Genomic DNA, 20,094 nt, shown 5'->3' with positions numbered 1-20,094 from the left:
AAAAATTCCCATTTAATTATCCCAAAAATTCCCATTTAATTATCCCAAAATTCCCTATTAATTATCCCAAAAATTCCCAATTAATTATCCCAAAAATTCCCATTTAATTATCCCAAAATTCCCTATTAATTATCCCAAAATTTTTCATTTTTAATCCCATTTTTTTCCCTTTTTAATCCAAATTTTTCCCATTTTTTTTCGATTTTTTTTCCTTTTTATTCCCATTTTTTTCCTTTTTAATCCCAATTTTTTCCTTTTTAATCCCAATTTTTTTTCCTTTTTAATCCCATTTTTTCCCCTTTTTAATCCCATTTTTTCTCCTTTTTAATCCCATTTTTTTTCCTTTTTAATCCCAATTTTTTTCCTTTTTAATCCAATTTTTTTCCCTTTTTAATCCAAATTTTCCCCATTTTTTCCCATTTTTTTCCATTTTTTTTCCACTTTTCCTCATTTTTAATCCCATTTTTTTCCATTTTTTTTCCATTTTTTTCCCTTTTTAATCCAATTTTTTTTCCTTTTTAATCCCATTTTACCCTTTTTAATCCCATTTTTTTCCTTTTTAATCCCATTTTTTTTCCTCTTTATTCCCATTTTTTTCCCTTTTTAATCCAAATTTTTCCCATTTTTATCCCAATTTTTCCTCATTTTTATTCCCATTTTTTCTCCTTTTTAATCCCAATTTTTTTTCCTTTTTAATCCAAATTTTTCCCTTTTTAATCCCATTTTTTTTCCTTTTTATTCCCAATTTCTTTTCTTTTTATTCCCAATTTTTTTTCCTTTTTAATCCCATTTTTTTCCCTTTTTAATCCAAATTTTTCCCATTTTTTTCCATTTTTTTCTCTTGTAATCCCATTTTTTCCTTTTTTAATCCCAATTTTTTTCCTTTTTTAATCCCATTTTTTTTCCTTTTTAATCCCATTTTTTCCTCATTTTTAATCCCATTTTTTCCTCTTTAATCCCATTTTTTTCCTCTTTTTTAATCCCATTTTTCCCTTTTTTTCCCCATTTTTTCCCTTTTTAATCCCATTTTTTTCCCCTTTTAAATCCAATTTTTTTTCCTTTTTATTCCCGATTTTTTTTCCTCTTTTTTCCCATTTTTTCCTCTTTTTTAATCCCATTTTTTTCCTTTTTATTCCCAATTTTTTTCCTCTTTAATCCCAATTTTTTTTCCTCTTTATTCCCAATTTTTTTTCCTTTTTAATCCCATTTTTTTTTCCTTTTTAATCCAAATTTTTCCCATTTTTTTCTATATTTTTCCCTTTTTAATCCCAATTTTTCCTCATTTTTAATCCCATTTTTTTCCTTTTTAATCCCATTTTTTTCCTTTTCTATCCCATTTTTCCCTAATTTTTAATCCCATTTTTCCCCTTTTTAATCCATTTTTTTTCCTTTTTAATCCCAATTTTTTCCCTTTTTAATCCAAATTTTTCCCATTTTTTTTCCATTTTTTTTCCTTTTTAATCCCATTTTTTCCTCATTTTTAATCCCATTTTTTTCCTTTTTAATCCAAATTTTTCCCATTTTTTCCATTTTTTTTCCTTTTTAATCCAAATTTTTCCCATTTTTTTTCCATTTTTTTCCATTTTTTTTCTTTTTTATTCCCAATTTTTCCTCATTTTTAATCCCAATTTTTTCCCACTTTCTTCCATTTTTTCCCTTTTTATTCCCATTTTTTCCTCATTTTTAATCCCATTTTTTTCCCTTTTTATTCCCAATTTTTTCCTCATTTTTAATCCCATTTTTTCCTCATTTTTAATCCCATTTTTTTCCTTTTTAATCCCATTTTTTTTCTTTTTTATTCCTATTTTTTTCCTTTTTAATCCCATTTTTCCTCCTTTTTAATCCCATTTTTTCCCTTTTTAATCCCATTTTTTTCCTTTTTATTCCCAATTTTTTTCCTCATTTTTAATCCCATTTTTTCCCTTTTTAATCCCATTTTTTTCCTTTTTAATCCCATTTTTTTCCCTTTTTAATCCAAATTTTTCCCATTTTTTTTCCATTTTTATTCCCATTTTTTATCCTTTTTAATCCCAATTTTTTTCCTTTTTAATCCAATTTTTTCCCTTTTTTATCCCAATTTTTTTCCTTTTTAATCCCATTTTTTTTCCTTTTTAATCCCATTTTTTTTCCTTTGTAATCCAAATTTTTCCCAATTTTTTTCCATTTTTTTTCCTTATTTTAATCCCAATTTTTTTCCTCTTTATTCCCAATTTTTTCCCTTTTTAATCCCAATTTTTCCCATTTTTTTCCATTTTTTTTCCAAATTTTTCCCATTTTTTTTCCATTTTTTTCCTCTTTTTTAATCCCAATTTTTTCCTTTTTATTCCCAATTTTTTTCATCTTTATTCCCAATTTTTTTTCCTTTTTAATCCCATTTTTTTCCTTTTTTAATCCCATTTTTTCCCTTTTTAATCCAAATTTTTTCCCTTTTTATTCCCATTTTTTTTCCTCTTTATTCCCAATTTTTCCTATTTTTTAATCCCATTTTTCCTCATTTTTAATCCCAATTTTTCCCCTTTTTTTTCCATTTTTTCTCCTCTTTAATCCCGTTTTTTTCCCTTTTTATTCCCAATTTTTTTCCTTTTTATTCCCAATTTTTTTCCTTTTTAATCCAAATTTTTCCTCATTTTTAATCCCATTTTTTTCCATTTTAATCCCATTTTTTTTCTTTTTAATCCCATTTTTTCCCTATTTTTAATCCCATTTTTTCCCTTTTTAATCCAAATTTTTCCCATTTTTTTCCATTTTTTTCCTTTTTAATCCCAATTTTTTTCCTTTTTAATCCCAATTTTTTTCCCCCTTTTTAATCCAAATTTTTCCCATTTTTTTCCATTTTTTTTTCCATTTTTTTTCCTTTTTAATCCCAATTTTTCCTATTTTTTAATCCCATTTTTCCTCATTTTTAATCCCATTTTTTTCCTTTTTAATCCAATTTTTCCTCATTTTTAATCCCATTTTTTTCCTTTTTTATCCCAAATTTTCCTCATTTTTAATCCAATTTTTTTTCCTTTTTATTCCCAATTTTTTTCCTCTTTAATCCCAATTTTTTTCCCTTTTTAATCCAAATTTTTCCCATTTTTTTTCCATTTTTTCCTTTTTATTCCCAATTTTTTTTCCTTTTTTATCCCAATTTTTTTCCATTTTTAATCCCATTTTTTCCTCTTTTTTAATCCCATTTTTCCCCTTTTCAATCCAAATTTTTCCCATTTTTTTTCCATTTTTTTTCCTTTTTAATCCCAATTTTTTTCCTTTTTATTCCCAATTTTTTCCTTTTTAATCCCATTTTTTTCCCTTTTTAATCCAAATTTTTCCCATTTTTTTTCCTTTTTTTTTCCTCTTTAATCCCATTTTTTCCTCATTTTTAATCCAAATTTTTTTCCTTTTTAATCCCATTTTTTTCCTCTTTATTCCCAAATTTTTTCCCGGAAAAAAATCCAAAATTCCGGAATTTTTTCCCACCTGAATGTTGGAATCTCTGGAATATGACGAATACGATCCACGTTCCGATTTACCTGAAAAAAATGGGAAAAATGCAATTAAAATTTGGGAAAAATTGGAATTTTTTATGGAATTTTTAATGGAATTTTGGGGTGAAAAATGGGATTTTTGGGAATAAAAAATGGGATTTTTTGGGAATAAAAAATGGGATTTTTTGGGATAAAAATCTGATTTTTGGGGTGGAAAATGGGATTTTTTGGGGTAAAAAATTGATTTTTTTGGGGTGCAAAATGGGATTTTTTGGGAATGAAAAATGGGATTTTTTTGGGATAAAAATTGGATTTTTTGGGAATAAAAAATGGGATTTTTGGGCGTGGAAAATGGGATTTTTTGGGGTGAAAAATGGGATTTTTGGGATTAAAAATGGGATTTTTTGGGGTAAAAAATGGGATTTCTTGGGATGGAAAATGGGATTTTTTTGGGTGGAAAATGGGATTTTTTGGGAATGGAAAATGGGAATTTTTGGGGTGAAAAATGGGAATTTTTGGGGTGAAAAATGGGTTTTTTGGGGTGAAAATTGGATTTTTTTGGGGTGAAAAATGGGATTTTTTGGGGTGGAAAATGGGATTTTTTGGGGTGGAAAATGGGATTTTTTGGGGATAAAAATGGGATTTTTTGGGGTGAAAAATGTGATTTTTTGGGGATAAAAAATGGGATTTTTTGGGAATAAAAAATGGGATTTTTTGGGGTAAAAATGGGATTTTTTTGGGGTGAAAAATGGGATTTTTTGGGGTGAAAAATGGGATTTTTGGGGATAAAAAATGAGATTTTTTGGAATGAAAAATGGGATTTTTTGGGGTGAAAAATGGGATTTTTTGGGTGAAAAATGGGATTTTTTGGGGTAAAAATTGGATTTTTTTGGGGTGAAAAATGGGAATTTTTGGGAATAAAAAATGGGATTTTTTGGGAATAAAAAATGGGATTTATTGGGGTGAAAAATGGGATTTTTTGGGATGGAAAATGGGATTTTTTTGGGGTGAAAAATGGGATTTTTTTGGGATAAAAAATTGAATTTTTTGGGGGTAAAAAATGGGATTTTTTGGGGATAAAAATGGGATTTTTTGGGGATGAAAATAGGGATTTTTGGGATGGAAAATGGAATTTTTGAGGTTTTTTCAGGATTTTTGGGATGGTTTTATAGGATTTTGGGATTTTTGGGATGGAAATCAGATTTTTGGGATTTTTTTCAGGATTTTGGGATGGAAAATGGGATTTTGGGGATGAAAAATGAGATTTTGGGGATGGAAAAAAATGGGATTTTGGGAATGAATAATGGGATTTTTGGGATTTTGGGATTTTCGGATTTTTTACAGGATTTTGGGATTTTGGGGATGAAAAACAGGATTTTGGGGATGAAAATCAGATTTTTGGGATGGTTTTATGGGATTTTGGGGATGAAAAAATGGGATTTTGGGATTTTGGGAATGGAAAACAAAATTTTGGGATTTTGGGGGTGGAAAATTTTGGGATTTTGGGAATGGAGATAAGATTTTGGGATTTTTTTCAGAATTTTGGGGATGGAAAATGGGATTTTGGGGATAACAATCAGATTTTTGGGGTTTTTTTTCAGGATTTGGGGATGGAAATCAGATTTTGGGATGAAAAATGGGATTTTTGGGATTTTTTTCAGGATTTTAGGATTTTTTTCAGGATTTTTTGATGGTTTTATGGGATTTTGGGATTTTTTTTCAGGATTTTTGGGATGGTTTTATGGGATTTTGGGATTGAAAATGGGATTTTTTGGGATGGAAAATGGGATTTTGGGGATGAAAAATGGGATTTGGGGGATTTTTTTCAGGATTTTGGGGATGGAAAATGGAATTTTGGGATTTTGGGATTTTTGAGGATGGAAAATGGGATTTTGGGGAAAGAAATGCGATTTTTGGAATTTTTTTCAGGATTCTGGGATTGTTTTATGGGATTTTTGGGATTAAAATCAGATTTTTTGGATGAAAAATGGGATTTTTGGGATTTTGGGATTTTGGGATTTTTTTAAGGATTTTGGGATGGTTTTATGGGATTTTGGGGCTGAAAAATGGAATTTTGGGATTTTGGGATTTTGGGGATTTTTTTCAGGATTTTGGGAATGGAAAATGGGATTTTGGGAATAGAAATCAGATTTTTGGGATTTTTTTACAGGATTTTGGGATTTTTTTCAGGATTTTTGGGGATGAAAAATGGGATTTTTAGGGGGTGAAAAATGGGATTTTTTGGGGATGAAAAATGGGATTTTTTGGGGATGAAAAATGGGATTTTTGGGATTTTTTTTAGGATTTTGGGATTTTTTTCAGGATTTTTGGGATGGTTTTATGGGATTTGGGGATGAAAATCAGATTTTTGGGATTTTTTTCAGAATTTTTGGGATGGTTTTATAGGATTTTTGGGGATGGAAAATGGGATTTTGGGGCTGAAAATGGAATTTTGGGATTTTGGGGATAAAAATGGGAATTTTGGGGTGAAAAATGGGATTTTGGGATTTTTTCAGGATTTTGGGAATGGAAAATGGAATTTTGGGATTTTTGGGAATGGAAAATGGGATTTTTTAGGGATGGAAATCAAATTTTGGGATTTTTTTCAGGATTTTGGGATTTTTTTCAGGATTTTTGGGGATGAAGAATGGGATTTTTTGGGATGAAAAATGGTAATTTTTTTGATGGAAAATGGGATTTTTTTGGGATAAAAATGGGATTTTTTTGGGGTCAAAAATGGGATTTTTTGGAAATGAAAAATGGGATTTTTTGGGATGGTTTTATAGGATTTTAGGGATGGAAAATGGGATTTTTTTGGGATGAAAAATGAGATTTTTGGGACGATTTTACACCATTTTACACTTTCCACCTGAAAATTCCCTTTCCCCACCCCCACCCCAAAATAATTTCATTTTTTTCCAATAATTTTCCACCATTTCCCAACATTTTTAACCCCAAAAACGACAAAATTTTCCCGGAAAATTAATCAGAATTTCCTTTAATCACAGTTTTAATTTCAGTTGTTATAAAATAATTTCTAATTCTATCAAAATAAAACCCCCAATAAATTATAAGTTGTCAAAAAGGGATTTAAATGGGATTTTGTTGGGATGTGGGGGAGGAAATTTGGGAATAATTAAAAAAAAATTGAATTAATTAATTAATTTCAGCGTTTCCATGACATCAATGGGCACTCGGCCAATGGTGCTGTCGGTGGGAGGTGGATTTGATTTTTTAATTAATTAATTGGGTTGTTTTGGGGTGGATTTAAGGGTGGATTAATTAAAAAAAATTAATAAAATTAAAACAAAAAAAATCGCGATAAAATACAAAAAAACCCCAAAAAAACCCCAAATAAAAACTAAAAAAAAAAACCCAAAACCCTCAAAAAAAAAAAAAAACAAACAAAAAAACCCCCCAAAAAACCCCCAAAAAACCCAAATAAACCCAAATAAACCCAAAAAACCCCAAAAAACCAAAAAAAATGAAAAAAAACCACAAAAAAACCCCCCAAAAAAACCAAAACCCCAAAAAAAAACCCAAAAAAAAAACCCAAATAAAACCCAATAAAACCCCTAAAAATAAAAACAAACCCCAAAAAAATAAAAAAACCCCAAAAAACCAAAAAAATTTAAAAAACCCAAATAAACCCAAAAAAACCCCAAAAAAACCCAAATAAACCCAAAAAAACTGCAAATAAAACCCAAATAAACCCCAAATAAATCCCAAATAAAACCACAAAAAATCAAAAAAAACCCTAAAAAAAAAAAAAAATCCCAAATAAACCCCAAATAAAACCCCACAAAAAAACCCAAATAAAACCCAAATAAACCCCCAAAAAACCCCAAATAAACCCCAAGAAAACCCCACAAAAAAACCCCAAAAAACCCCAAAAAACCCCAAATAAAACCCCAAAAAAATGAGAAGAGAAAAAAAAACCAAAAAAAAATCCAAAATAACCCCAAATAAAACCAAAAAAATCCCCCAAAATAAAACCCAAATAAAACCCAAATAAAACCCAAAAAAAATCCCAAATAAAACCCAAATAAAAACCTAAAAAAATCCGAAAAAAAATAAAAAAAACCCCAAATAAAACCTAAAAAAAACCCAAATAAAACCCAAATAAAACCCACAAAAAAACCCAAATTAAACCCAAAAAACCCCAAAAAAACCTAAAAAAACCCAAATAAAACCACAAAAAATCCAAAAAAAACCCTAAAAAAATCCGAAAAAAAATTTAAAAAACCCCAAATAAAACCTAAAAAAAAACCCCCAAATAAAACCCCAAATAAACCCAAATAAACCCCAAATAAAACCCAAATAAAACCCCAAATAAAACCCCAAATAAAACTCAAATAAAACCCCAAATAAAACTCCAAATAATACCCAAAAAAACCACAAAAAAACCCTAAAAAACCCCAAAGAAATAAAAAAAAACCTCAAAAAAATCCAAATAAAACCCAAATAAAACCCAAATAAACCCCCAAAAAAAAACCCCAAAAAAACCCCAAAAAATCCAAATAAAACCCCCAAAAAACCCAAATAAACCCCAAAAAATCCGAATAAAAACCTAAAAAAATCCAAAAAAAACCCCAAATAAAACCCCCAAAAATCCAAATAAAAACCTAAAAAAAATCTGAAAAAAAACCCAAATAAAAACCCAATAAAACCCCCCAAAAAACCCCAAATAAAACTCAAATAAAACCCAAAAAACCCCAAATAAAACCCCAATAAAACCCCCAAAAAATCCAAATAAAACCCAAAAAAATCCAAATAAAACCCTAAAAAATCCAGGAAAAATAAAAAAAAACCCCAAATAAACCCCAAATAAAACCCCAAATAAAACCCAAATAAAACCCCAAAAAACCCAAAAAAAATCCAAATAAATCCCAAAAAAAACGAGAAGAAAAGAGAAAAAAAACCAAAAAAAATCCAAAATAACCCCAAATAAAACCCAAAAAAAACCCCAAAAAAATCCAAATAAAACCCAAATAAAACCCCAAATAAAACCCAAATAAAACCACAAAAAATCCAAATAAAAACAAATAAAACCCAAAAAAATCACAAAAAAACCCAAATAAAAACCCCAAAAAAATCCAAATAAAACCCAAAAATATTACAGATAAAACACAAATAAAACCCAAATAAAACCCACAAAAAAACCAAAAAAAATCCAAATAAAACCCCACAAAAAAACCCAAATAAAACCCAAATAAAACCCAAAAAAACCCCAAATAAAACCCCAAATAAAACCCCAAATAAAACCGAAAAAAAACCCCAAAAAAAACCAAAAAAATCCAAATAAAACCCACAAAAAAACACACAAAAAAACCAAAAAACCACAAAAAAACCACCAAAAAAACCACAAAAAAACCCACAAATAAACCCAAATAAACCCCAAATAAAACCACAAAAAATAAAAAAAATACCTAAAAAATAAAAAAAAATCCAAATAAAATGTAAATAAAACCCAAATAAAACCCACAAAAAAACCACAAATAAAACCCAAATAAAACCCCAAATAAAACCCCAAATAAACCCCCAAAAAAAACCCCAAAAAAACCCCAAAAACCCAAATAAAACCCCAAAAAAACGAGAAGAAAAGAGGAAAAAAAAACCAAAAAAAATCCAAAATAACCCCAAATAAAACCCCCCAAAAAAACCCAAATTATACCCCAAAAAACCCCAAATAAAACCCAAAAAAACCCCACAAAAAAAGGCAAAAAAATCCCACAAAAAACCCCAAATAAAACCCAAATAAAAACCCAAATAAAACCCCCAAAAAAACCCAAATAAAACCCAAATAAACCCCAAATAAAACCCAAAAAAATCCAAATAAAACCCAAGAAAATCCAAAAAAAATCCAAATAAACCCCAAGAAAACCCCACAAAAAAACCCCAAAAAACCCCAAAAAACCCCAAATAAAACCCCAAAAAAATGAGAAGAGAAAAAAAAACCAAAAAAAAATCCAAAATAACCCCAAATAAAACCAAAAAAATCCCCCAAAATAAAACCCAAATAAAACCCTAAAAAAACCCCAAAAAAACCCCCAAATTAAACCCTAATAAAACCAAATAAAAACAAAAAAAAAACCACAAAAAAACCACCAAAAAAACCCCAAAAAACCCTCAAATAAAACCCAAAAAACCACAAAAAAACCCCAAAAAACCCCAAATAAAACCCCAAATAAAGCCCAAAAAAACCAAAAAAAAACCCTTTAAAAAAATCCCCAAAAAAATCCAAAAAAACCCCAAAACCCCCAAAAAACTCAAATAAAACTCAAACAAACCCCAAAAAAAACCCCAAATAAAACCCCAATAAAACCCCAAATAAAACCCAAAAAAACCCCAAAAAACCCCAAATAAAACCACAAAAAATCCAAATAAATACCTAAAAAAATACAAAAAAATCAAAAAAATACCTCAAAAAAATCCAAATAAAACCCAAATAAAACCCCAAATAAACCGAAATAAAAACCCAAATAAAACCGCAAATAAAACCACAAAAAATTCAAATAAAAACCACAAAAAATCCCAAATAAAACCCAAATAAAAACCTAAAAAAATCCGAAAAAAAATAAAAAAAAAACCCAAATAAAACCTAAAAAAAACCCCCAAATAAAACCCCAAATAAAACCCAAAAAAACCCCAAAAAAACCCAAATAAAACCCCAAATAAAACCCCAAATAAAACTCAAATAAAACCCCAAATAAAACTCCAAATAATACCCAAAAAAACCACAAAAAAACCCTAAAAAACCCCAAAGAAATAAAAAAAAACCTCAAAAAAATCCAAATAAAACCCAAATAAAACCCAAATAAACCCCCAAAAAAAAACCCCAAAAAAACCCCAAAAAATCCAAATAAAACCCCCAAAAAACCCAAATAAACCCCAAAAAATCCGAATAAAAACCTAAAAAAATCCAAAAAAAAACCCCAAATAAAACCCCCAAAAATCCAAATAAAAACCTAAAAAAAATCTGAAAAAAAACCCAAATAAAAACCCAATAAAACCCCCCAAAAAACCCCAAATAAAACTCAAATAAAACCCAAAAAACCCCAAATAAAACCCCAATAAAACCCCCAAAAAATCCAAATAAAACCCAAAAAAATACAAATAAAAACCTAAAAAATCCAGGAAAAATAAAAAAAAACCCCAAATAAACCCCAAATAAACCCCAAATAAAACCCCAAAAAACCCAAAAAAAATCCAAATAAATCCCAAAAAAAACGAGAAGAAAAGAGAAAAAAAACCCCAAAAAAATCCAAAATAACCCCAAATAAAACCCCAAATAAAACCCCCCAAAAAAACCCCAAATTAAACCCAAAAAAATCCAAATAAAAACCTAAAAAAACCCCAAAAAACAAAAAAAACCCAAAAAATCCAAATAAAACCTAAAAAAATCCCAAATAAAACCCCAAATAAAACCCCAAATAAAACCCCCAAAAAACCCCAAAAAAACCCCAAATAAAACCCAAAAAAACCCCCAAAAAACCCCAAAAAAACCAAAAAATACCTCCAAAAAATCCAAATAAAACCCAAATAAAACCCAAAAAAACCCAAAAAAAACCCAAATAAAACCCCCAAAAAACCCCAAAATAAAACCCCAAATTATCCCCAAATAAAACCCCAAAAAACCCCAAAAAAAACCCCTAAAAAACCCCAAATAAACCCAAAAAAACCCCGCAAAAAAATCCCACAAAAACCACAAAAAAACCCAAATAAACCCCAAAAAAACCACAAATAAAACCACAAAAAAACCCCAAATAAAACCCCAGAATAAAACCCCAAAAAATACAAATAAAAAGCTAAAAAAATAAAAAAAAATTAAAAAAACCCAAATAAACCCCAAATAAAAACCTAAAAAAAATCCCAAAAAAATCCAAAAAAACCCCAAATAAAACCCCAAATAAAACCCCCAAATAAACCTCAAATAAAACCCAAAAAAACCCCACAAAAAACCACAAAAAAAACCACCAAAAAACCCACAAAAAAACCACAAAAAAACCTAAAAAACCCCAAAAAAAACGAGGGGAAAAGAGAAAAAAAACCCCAAAAAAATCCAAAATAACCCCAAATAAAACCCCAAATAAAACCCAAAAAAAAACCCCAAATAAACCCCCAAATAAAATCCCAAAAAAACCAAATAAAACCCCACAAAAACCACCAAAAAACCCAAAAAAAACCCCAAAAAACCACAAAAGAAACCTAAAAAAAACAAAAAAAAAATCAAAAAAATGCCTCCAAAAAATCCAAATAAAACCCCAAATAAACCCCAAATAAACCCCCTAAAAACCCCCTAAAAACCCCAAAAAAAACCCAAAAACCCCAGATAAACCCAAAAAAAACGAGAATAAAAGAGAAAAAAAAAACCAAAAAAAAATCCAAAATAACCCCAAATAAAACCTAAAAAAAACCCCAAAATAAACCCCCCAAAAAAGCCCAAAAAATCCACAAAAAAAACCACAAATAAAACCCAAAAAACCCAAAAAAACCCAAAAAATTAAAATAAAACCCCAAATAAAACCCCAAATAAACCCCAAATAAACCCCCAGAAAACCACAAAAAAACCCACAAAAAACCACAAAAAATCCAAATAAAACCCTAAAAAAAAATCAAAAAAAATCCAAAAAACCCCAAATAAAACCCCAAATAAAACCAAAAATAATCCCCAAATAAAACCCAAAAAACCCACAAATAGAACCCAAAAAAACCCCAAATAAAACCCCAAATAAAAACAAAAAACCCCCCCAAATAAAACCCAATTAAAACCACAATAAACCCCAAAAAATCACAAAAAAACACCAAAAAAACCCACAAAAAACGCAAATAAACCCCAAATAAACCCAAATAAAATCCAAATAAAAACCTTTAAAAATCCAAAAAAAATCCAAAAAAAATCCCAAATAAACCCCCCAAAAAACCCCAAATAAAACCCAAATAAACCCAAATAAAAACCCCAAATAAAACCCAAATAAAACCCCAAATAAAACCCCCAAAAAACCCAAAAAAACCCCAAAAAAACCTAAAAAAACCCAAATAAAACCACAAAAAATCCGAATAAAAAACTAAAAAATCACAAAAAAACCCAAATAAAACCCCACAAAAAAACCCAAATAAACCCCAAATTATCCCCAAATAAAAACCCCAAATAAACCCCAAAAAAACCCCAAAAAAACCCAAATAAAACCCAAAAAAACATCAAGAAAAGAGGAAAAAAAAAACGGCTCCACTGCGGAATTTCGGATCCTGCGGCAAAAACGCTGCGGAGAATTTTTGGCACAAATTCAACAACGACGCTGCCAACCCCCCCCTCGCCCAAAAAATGCCATTTTTCACCCCAAAAAATGCCACTTTTACCAAAAAAATGACATTTTTGTCCTAAAAAATGCCACTTTATACCCCCTTTGCAAAAAAAAAAGGTATTTTTATTTAAAAAATGCCACTTTTACCTAAAAAATGCCACTTTTGCCCAAAAAATGCCATTTTTGCCCAAAAAAATGCCATTTTTGCCCCAAAAATGCCCTTTTTGCCCCAAAAAACGTAATTTTTTCCCAAAAAATGCCACTTTTGCCCAAAAAATGCCCCTTTTCCCTAAAAAATGCCATTTTTGCCCCCTTTGCCCAAAAAATGCCATTTTTGCCTAAAAAACACCACTTTTGCCCTAAAAATGCCATTTTTGCCCAAAAAATGCCACTTTTGTCCAAAATATGCCATTTTTGCCCCAAAAAATGCCACTTTTGCCCAAAAAATGCCACTTTTTGCCCCAAAAATGCCACTTTTTGCCCCCTTTGCACAAAAAATGCCACTTTCACCCCAAAAAATGCCATTTTTCCTCAAAAAAATGCCATTTTTGCCTAAAAAATGGCACTTTTGCCTAAAAAATGCCATTTTTGCCCCAAAAAATGCCACTTTATGCCCCCTTTGCCCAAAAAAATGCCATTTTAACCCAAAAAATGCCACTTTTCACCCAAAAAAATCCCATTTATGCCCCTTCTGCCCAAAAAATGCCATTTTTACCCAAAAAATGCCACTTTATGTCCCCTTTGCCCAAAAAATGCCATTTTTTGCCTAAAAAATGCCATTTTTACACCAAAAAATGCCACTTTTATCCAAAAAATGCCATTTTTGCCCCAAAAAATGCAATTTTTATGCCCCCTTTGCCCAAAAAATGCTATTTTTGTTCAAAAAATGCCACTTTTACCCAAAAAATGCCACTTTTGCCCAAAAAATGCCACTTTTACCCAAAAAAAGCCATTTTTGCCCGAAAAATGCCACATTTGCCTAAAAAAATGATATTTTAACCCAAAAAATGCCACTTTTGCCCAAAAAATGCCACTTTTCCCTAAAAAATGCCATTTTTGCCCCAAAAAATGCCACTTTTGCCCAAAAAATGCCCTTTTTGCCCAAAAAATGCCACTTTTGCCCAAAAAATGCCACTTTTCCCTAAAAAATGCAATTTTTGCCCAAAAAATGCCATTTTTGCCCAAAAAATGGCACTTTTGCCGAAAAAATGCCACTTTTGCCCTAAATTGACATTTTTGCCCAAAAAAATGCCCTTTTTGCCCCAAAAAATGCCACTTTATACCCCCTTTGCCAAAAAAATGGTATTTTTGCCCAAAAAATGCCCTTTTTGCCCAAAAATTGCCACTTTATTTACCCTTTGCTCAAAAAATGCCACTTTTGCCCCAAAAATGCCACTTTTGCCTAAAAAATGCCACTTTTTACCTAAAAAATACCATTTTCACCTAAAAAATGCCATTTTTGCTCAAAAAATGCCCCTTTTGCCCAAAAAATGCCATTTTTGCAAAAAAAATGACACTTTTGACCAAAAAATGCCACTTTATTCCCCCATTTGCCCAAAAAATGCTATTTTTGCTCAAAAAATGACATTTTTGCCCCAAAAATGCCACTTTATACCCCCTTTGCCAAAAAATTGCCTCTTTTTGCTCAAAAAATGCCACTTTTACCCAAAAAATGCCCTTTTTGACTAAAAAATGCCACTTTATACCCCCTTTGGCAAAAATAATGGTATTTTTGTTAAAAAAATGCCACTTTTACCCCAAAAATACCATTTTTTGATCAAAAAATGCCCTTTTTGCCCAAAAAATGCCACTTTTCCCTAAAAAATGCCACTTTTGCCCAAAAAATGACATTTTAACCCAAAAAATGACATTTTAACCCAAAAAATGCCATTTTTTCCCAAAAAATGCCATTTTTGCCCAAAAAATGCCATTTTTGCCCAAAAAATGCCACTTTTGCCCAAAAAATGCCATTTTTGCCCCAAAAAATGCCACTTTTGCCCAAAAAATGCCACTTTTGCCCAAAAATTGCCATTTTTGCCCCAAAAATGCCCCTTTTATGCCACTTTTGCCCAAAAAATGCCACTTTTCACCCAAAAAAATCCCATTTATGCCCCTTCTGCCCAAAAAATGCCATTTTTACCCAAAAAATGCCACTTTATGTCCCCTTTGCCCAAAAAATGCCATTTTTTGCCTAAAAAATGCCATTTTTACACCAAAAAATGCCACTTTTATCCAAAAAATGCCATTTTTGCCCCAAAAAATGCAATTTTTATGCCCCCTTTGCCCAAAAAATGCTATTTTTGTTCAAAAAATGCCACTTTTACCCAAAAAATGCCACTTTTGCCCAAAAAATGCCACTTTTACCCAAAAAAAGCCATTTTTGCCCGAAAAATGCCACATTTGCCTAAAAAAATGATATTTTAACCCAAAAAATGCCACTTTTGCCCAAAAAATGCCACTTTTCCCTAAAAAATGCCATTTTTGCCCCAAAAAATGCCACTTTTGCCCAAAAAATGCCCTTTTTGCCCAAAAAATGCCACTTTTGCCCAAAAAATGCCACTTTTCCCTAAAAAATGCAATTTTTGCCCAAAAAATGCCATTTTTGCCCAAAAAATGGCACTTTTGCCGAAAAAATGCCACTTTTGCCCTAAATTGACATTTTTGCCCAAAAAAATGCCCTTTTTGCCCCAAAAAATGCCACTTTATACCCCCTTTGCCAAAAAAATGGTATTTTTGCCCAAAAAATGCCCTTTTTGCCCAAAAATTGCCACTTTATTTACCCTTTGCTCAAAAAATGCCATTTTTGCCCAAAAAATGCCATTTTTGCCCCAAAAAAATCCCATTTATGTCCCCTTTACCTAAAAAATGCCATTTTTCCGCAAAAAATGCCATTTTTGCCCCAAAAAATGCCACTTTATTCCCCCATTTGCCCAAAAAATGCTATTTTTGCTCAAAAATTGCCACTTTTCCCTAAAAAATGCAATTTTTTACCCAAAAAATGCCACTTTATACCCCCTTTGCCCAAAAAATGTCATTTTTGCTCAAAAAAATGCCACTTTTCACCCAAAAAAATCCCATTTATGCCCCTTTTGCCCAAAAAATGCCACTTTTGCCCAAAAAATGCCATTTTTGCCTAAAAAAATGCCACTTTATGTCCCCTTGGCCAAAAAATGCCATTTTTGCCCCAGAAATTACCCCCTTTATGCCACTTTTGCCCAAAAAATGCCACTTTTCCCTAAAAAATGCCACTTTCTGTCCCCTTTTCCCAAAAAATGCCATTTTTGCCCCAAAAAAATCCCATTTATGCCTCCTTTGCCCAAAAAATGCCACTTTTGCCCAAAAAATGCCACTTTTCCCTAAAAAATGCCATTTTCACCTAAAAAATGCCATTTTTGCCCAAAAAATGCCATTTTTGCCCCAAAAAATGCCATTTTTGCCCAAAAATTGCGACTTTTACCTCAAAAAATGCCACTTTTGCCCAAAAAATGCTCCTTTCACCCAAAAAATGCCACTTTTACCCCAAAAAATTACATTTTTGCCCAAAAAATGCCATTTTATACCCCCTTTGCCTAAAAAAATGGTATTTTTGTTCAAAAAATGCCATTTTTGCTCAAAAAATGCCATTTTTATGCCCAAAAAATGCCATTTTTGCACAAAAAAATACACCTTTATGCCATTTCTGCCTAAAAATTGCCCTTTTTGCCCCAAAAAATGCCATTTTTGTCCCAAAAATTACCATTTTTTCCCAAAAAATGGCATTTTTATGCCCCTATTGCCCAAAAAATGCCAGTTTTACCCAAAAAATGCCACTTTTGCCCCAAAAAATGCCACTTTATGCCACTTTTGCCCAAAAAATGCCCTTTTTGCCCAAAAAATGCCACTTTTGCCAAAAAAATGCCATTTTTGCCCCAAAATTGCCAATTTTTACCCAAAAAATGCCATTTTTTCCCAAAAAATGCCACTTTTGCACAAAAAATACCATTTTTGTCCAAAAAATGCGACTTTTCCCAAAAAATGCCACTTTTGCCCAAAAAATGCCACTTTATTCCCCTTTTGCCCAAAAAATGCCATTTTTGCCCAAAAAAATACCCCCTTTATGCCCCTTTTGCCCAAAAAATACCATTTTTCGATCAAAAAACGCCATTTTTGCCCAAAAAATGCCACTTTTACCCAAAAAATGCCATTTTTGCCCAAAAAATGCCACTTTTGCCCCAAAAAATTCCATTTTTGCCCAAAAAATGCCACTTTATGCCACTTTTGCCCCAAAAAATGCCACTTTTGCCCCAAAAATGCCATTTTTGCCTTAAAAATGCCATTTTTATGCCCCCTTTGCCCAAAAAATGCCACTTTTGCCAAAAAATGCCACTTTTGCCCCAAAAAATGCCACTTTTCGCCCCAGAAAATATTCGTATTATTAATTAATAAGTCCATAAATATATCGATAATATTCATATTATTATAGGAATTAATATTAATTATTAATTAATATATCCATGAATATATCTATAAGATTCATATTATTAATATGAATTAATTAATATTGATTATTAATTAATATATCCCTAAATATATCCATAATATTCAAATTATTCATTAATAAGTCCATAATAATATCCATAATATTTATATTATTAATTAATAGATCCCATAATGTTCATAATAATAATTATATTGATATTATTAATTATTATATCCATAAATAAATCCATAATATTAATATTTTTAATTAATATATCCCTAAATATATCCATAATATTCATATTATTAATTAATATATTCATAATATCCATATTATTAATTAATATATCCCTAAATATATAAATTATATCCCTATTATTAATTAATAAATCCCTAAATAAATCCATAATATCCATATTATTAATTAATAAATCCCTAAATAAATCCATAATATCCATATTATATCCCTAAATAAATATATAATATCATTAATTAATGATAATATTATTAATAAGGGAAAATATTATTAATTAATGTCTAATATTATTAATTAATGGATAATATTATTAATTAATGGCACCACAGTTCCTAATTCCCATCAAAATTCTGTTTATTCCCATTTTTAATTCCCAAAATTCCGAATTCCCAAATTCCCAAAATTCCACCGAAAATATCCCAAATTCCCATTTCCAAATATCCCAAATTCCCAAAATATCCCAAAATTCCCAAATATCCCAAATAATTCCCAAAATTCCACCAAAATCCCGAATATCCCAAAATAACAAAATTCCAAATTCCCAAAATTCCACCAAAAATATCCCAAATTCCCAAATTCCGAATATTCCAAATTCCCATTCCCAAATTCCCAAAATTCCCAAAATTCTACCGAAAATATCCCAAATTCCCAAAATTCCAAATTCCCAAAATTCCCAAATATCCCAAATTCCCAAATTCCCAAAATCCCAAAATTTCACCAAAAATATCCCAAGTATCCCAAATAATTCCCAAAATTCCACCAAAAATATCCCAAAATTCCATCAAAAATATCCCAAAAGTCCCAAATTCCCAAATTTCCAAATTCCCAAAATTCCACCAAAAATATCCCAAATTCCCAAATTCCAAACGACCCAAAATTTGGGAATTTTGTTATTCCCAAAATTCCCAAAATTCCCAAAATTCCACCAAAAATATCCCAAATTCCCATTCCCAAATATCCCAAAATTCCGAATGTCCCATTCCCAAAATTCCCAAAATTCCCAAAATTCCCAAAATTCCACCAAAAATATCCCAAATTCCCAAAATTCCAAATTCTGAAATATCCCAAATATCCCAAAATTCCCATTCCCAAAATTCCCAAAATTCCACAAAAAATATCCCAAATAATTCCCAAAATTCCACCAAAAATATCCCAAAATTCCAAATTCCCAAATTCCCAAAATTCCGAATGTCCCATTCCCAAATATCCCAAATTCCCAAATTCCCAAAATTCGCAAATTCCCAAATATCCCAAAAACCACCGAAAATATCCCAAATTCCCAAAATTCCCAAAATTCCCAAAATTCCAAATTTCCCATTCCCAAAATTCCAAAAATTCCACCAAAAATATCCCAAATTCCCAAAATTCCCAAATATCTCAAATATCCCAAAATTCCCAAATATCCCAAAATTCCACCGAAAATATCCCAAATTCCCATTCCCAAATATCCCAAATTCCCCAAATAATTCCCAAATTCCCAATGTCACAAATTCCCAAAATTCCAAATTCCCAAAATTCCCAAAATTCCCAAATCCACCAAAAATATCCCAAAATTCCACCAAAAATATCCGAAAATTCCACCAAAAATATCCCAAAATTCCCAAAACTCCCCAAATTAATTCCCACCCCGGAAACAAAACCCTTAATTAATTTAATTAATTTAATCCTTAATTTTCTCCCATCAAACCTTCGTTAGAATATCCCAATTTTAATTTTTTATCCCTTTTTTTTCATTTTTCCATCCGAAAATCCGACAAATTTTTCCCCATTTTTTATCTGAGAAGGCACCGAAGGAGTTAACGAACTTTTCCTCTGGCTCATTTGCATATTGTGCATTTTAATTAACCCAAATTTTGGCAGCGGTTCCGATGTTTCCGTGCTGGGAACATTTGGGAATTCAAAGCGATTCCATCTCCCGCTCCTTCCATGGGTTTGGTTATTCCCAAATTCCCAAAATTCCCAAATTCCCAAAATTCCAAATTCCCAAAATTCCACCAAAAATATTCCAAATAATTCCCAAATAATTCCCAAATAATTCCCAAAACTCCACCGAAAATATCCCAAATTCCCATTCCCAAATTCCGAATATACCAAATTCCCAAAATTCCAAAATTCCCAAATTCCCAAAATTCCAATGACCCAAATTTGGGAATTTTGTTATTCCCAAATATCCCAAATTCCCAAAATTCCACCGAAAATATCCCAAATTCCCAAAATTCCAAATTCCCAAATTGCCAAAATTCCGAATTCCCAACGACCCATAATTTGGGAATTCTGTTATTCCTGAATTCCCAAAATTCCAAATTCCCAAATTCCCAAATTCCCAAATTCCAAATTCCCAAAATTCCCAAAACCACCAAAAATATCCCAAAATTCCCAAAAAATCCGAACGACTCCAAAGATCCCAAAAATCCCATTTCGTGGGAATTTTTCCCCATTTTTTTTCCAGGAAGGGATCGAAGGAGTTAACGAACTTTCCCTCTCCTTCATTTGCATATTGTGCATGTTAATGAACCCAAATTTTGGCAGCGGTTCCGATGTTTCCGTGCTGGGAACATTTGGGAATTCAAAGCGATTCCATCTCCCGCTCCTTCCATGGATTTGGTTA

The 20,094-nt window shown here is 30.7% G+C and overlaps 1 protein-coding gene across 13 annotated transcripts in view; it reads right to left on the bottom strand.

Moving 5' to 3' along the window:
• LOC140682075 (transcription factor 4-like) overlaps positions 1–20,094 on the bottom strand; it is a 177,439-nt gene that overhangs the window by 123,586 nt on the left and 33,759 nt on the right. For all 13 annotated transcript variants that reach the window (XM_072922987.1, XM_072922992.1, XM_072922990.1 and 10 more), the window contains one exon: positions 3,460–3,512. In XM_072922987.1, coding sequence (XP_072779088.1) covers positions 3,460–3,512 — 53 coding nt within the window. The remainder of the gene's footprint in view (positions 1–3,459; positions 3,513–20,094) is intronic.

The sequence above is a fragment of the Taeniopygia guttata genome, chromosome W (assembly GCF_048771995.1).
Source record: "Taeniopygia guttata chromosome W, bTaeGut7.mat, whole genome shotgun sequence".
NCBI classification, from domain to species: Eukaryota; Metazoa; Chordata; class Aves; order Passeriformes; family Estrildidae; genus Taeniopygia; species Taeniopygia guttata.
The sequence above is the reverse complement of the archived record's forward strand: the minus strand, read 5'-3'. Positions and strand labels throughout refer to the sequence as shown.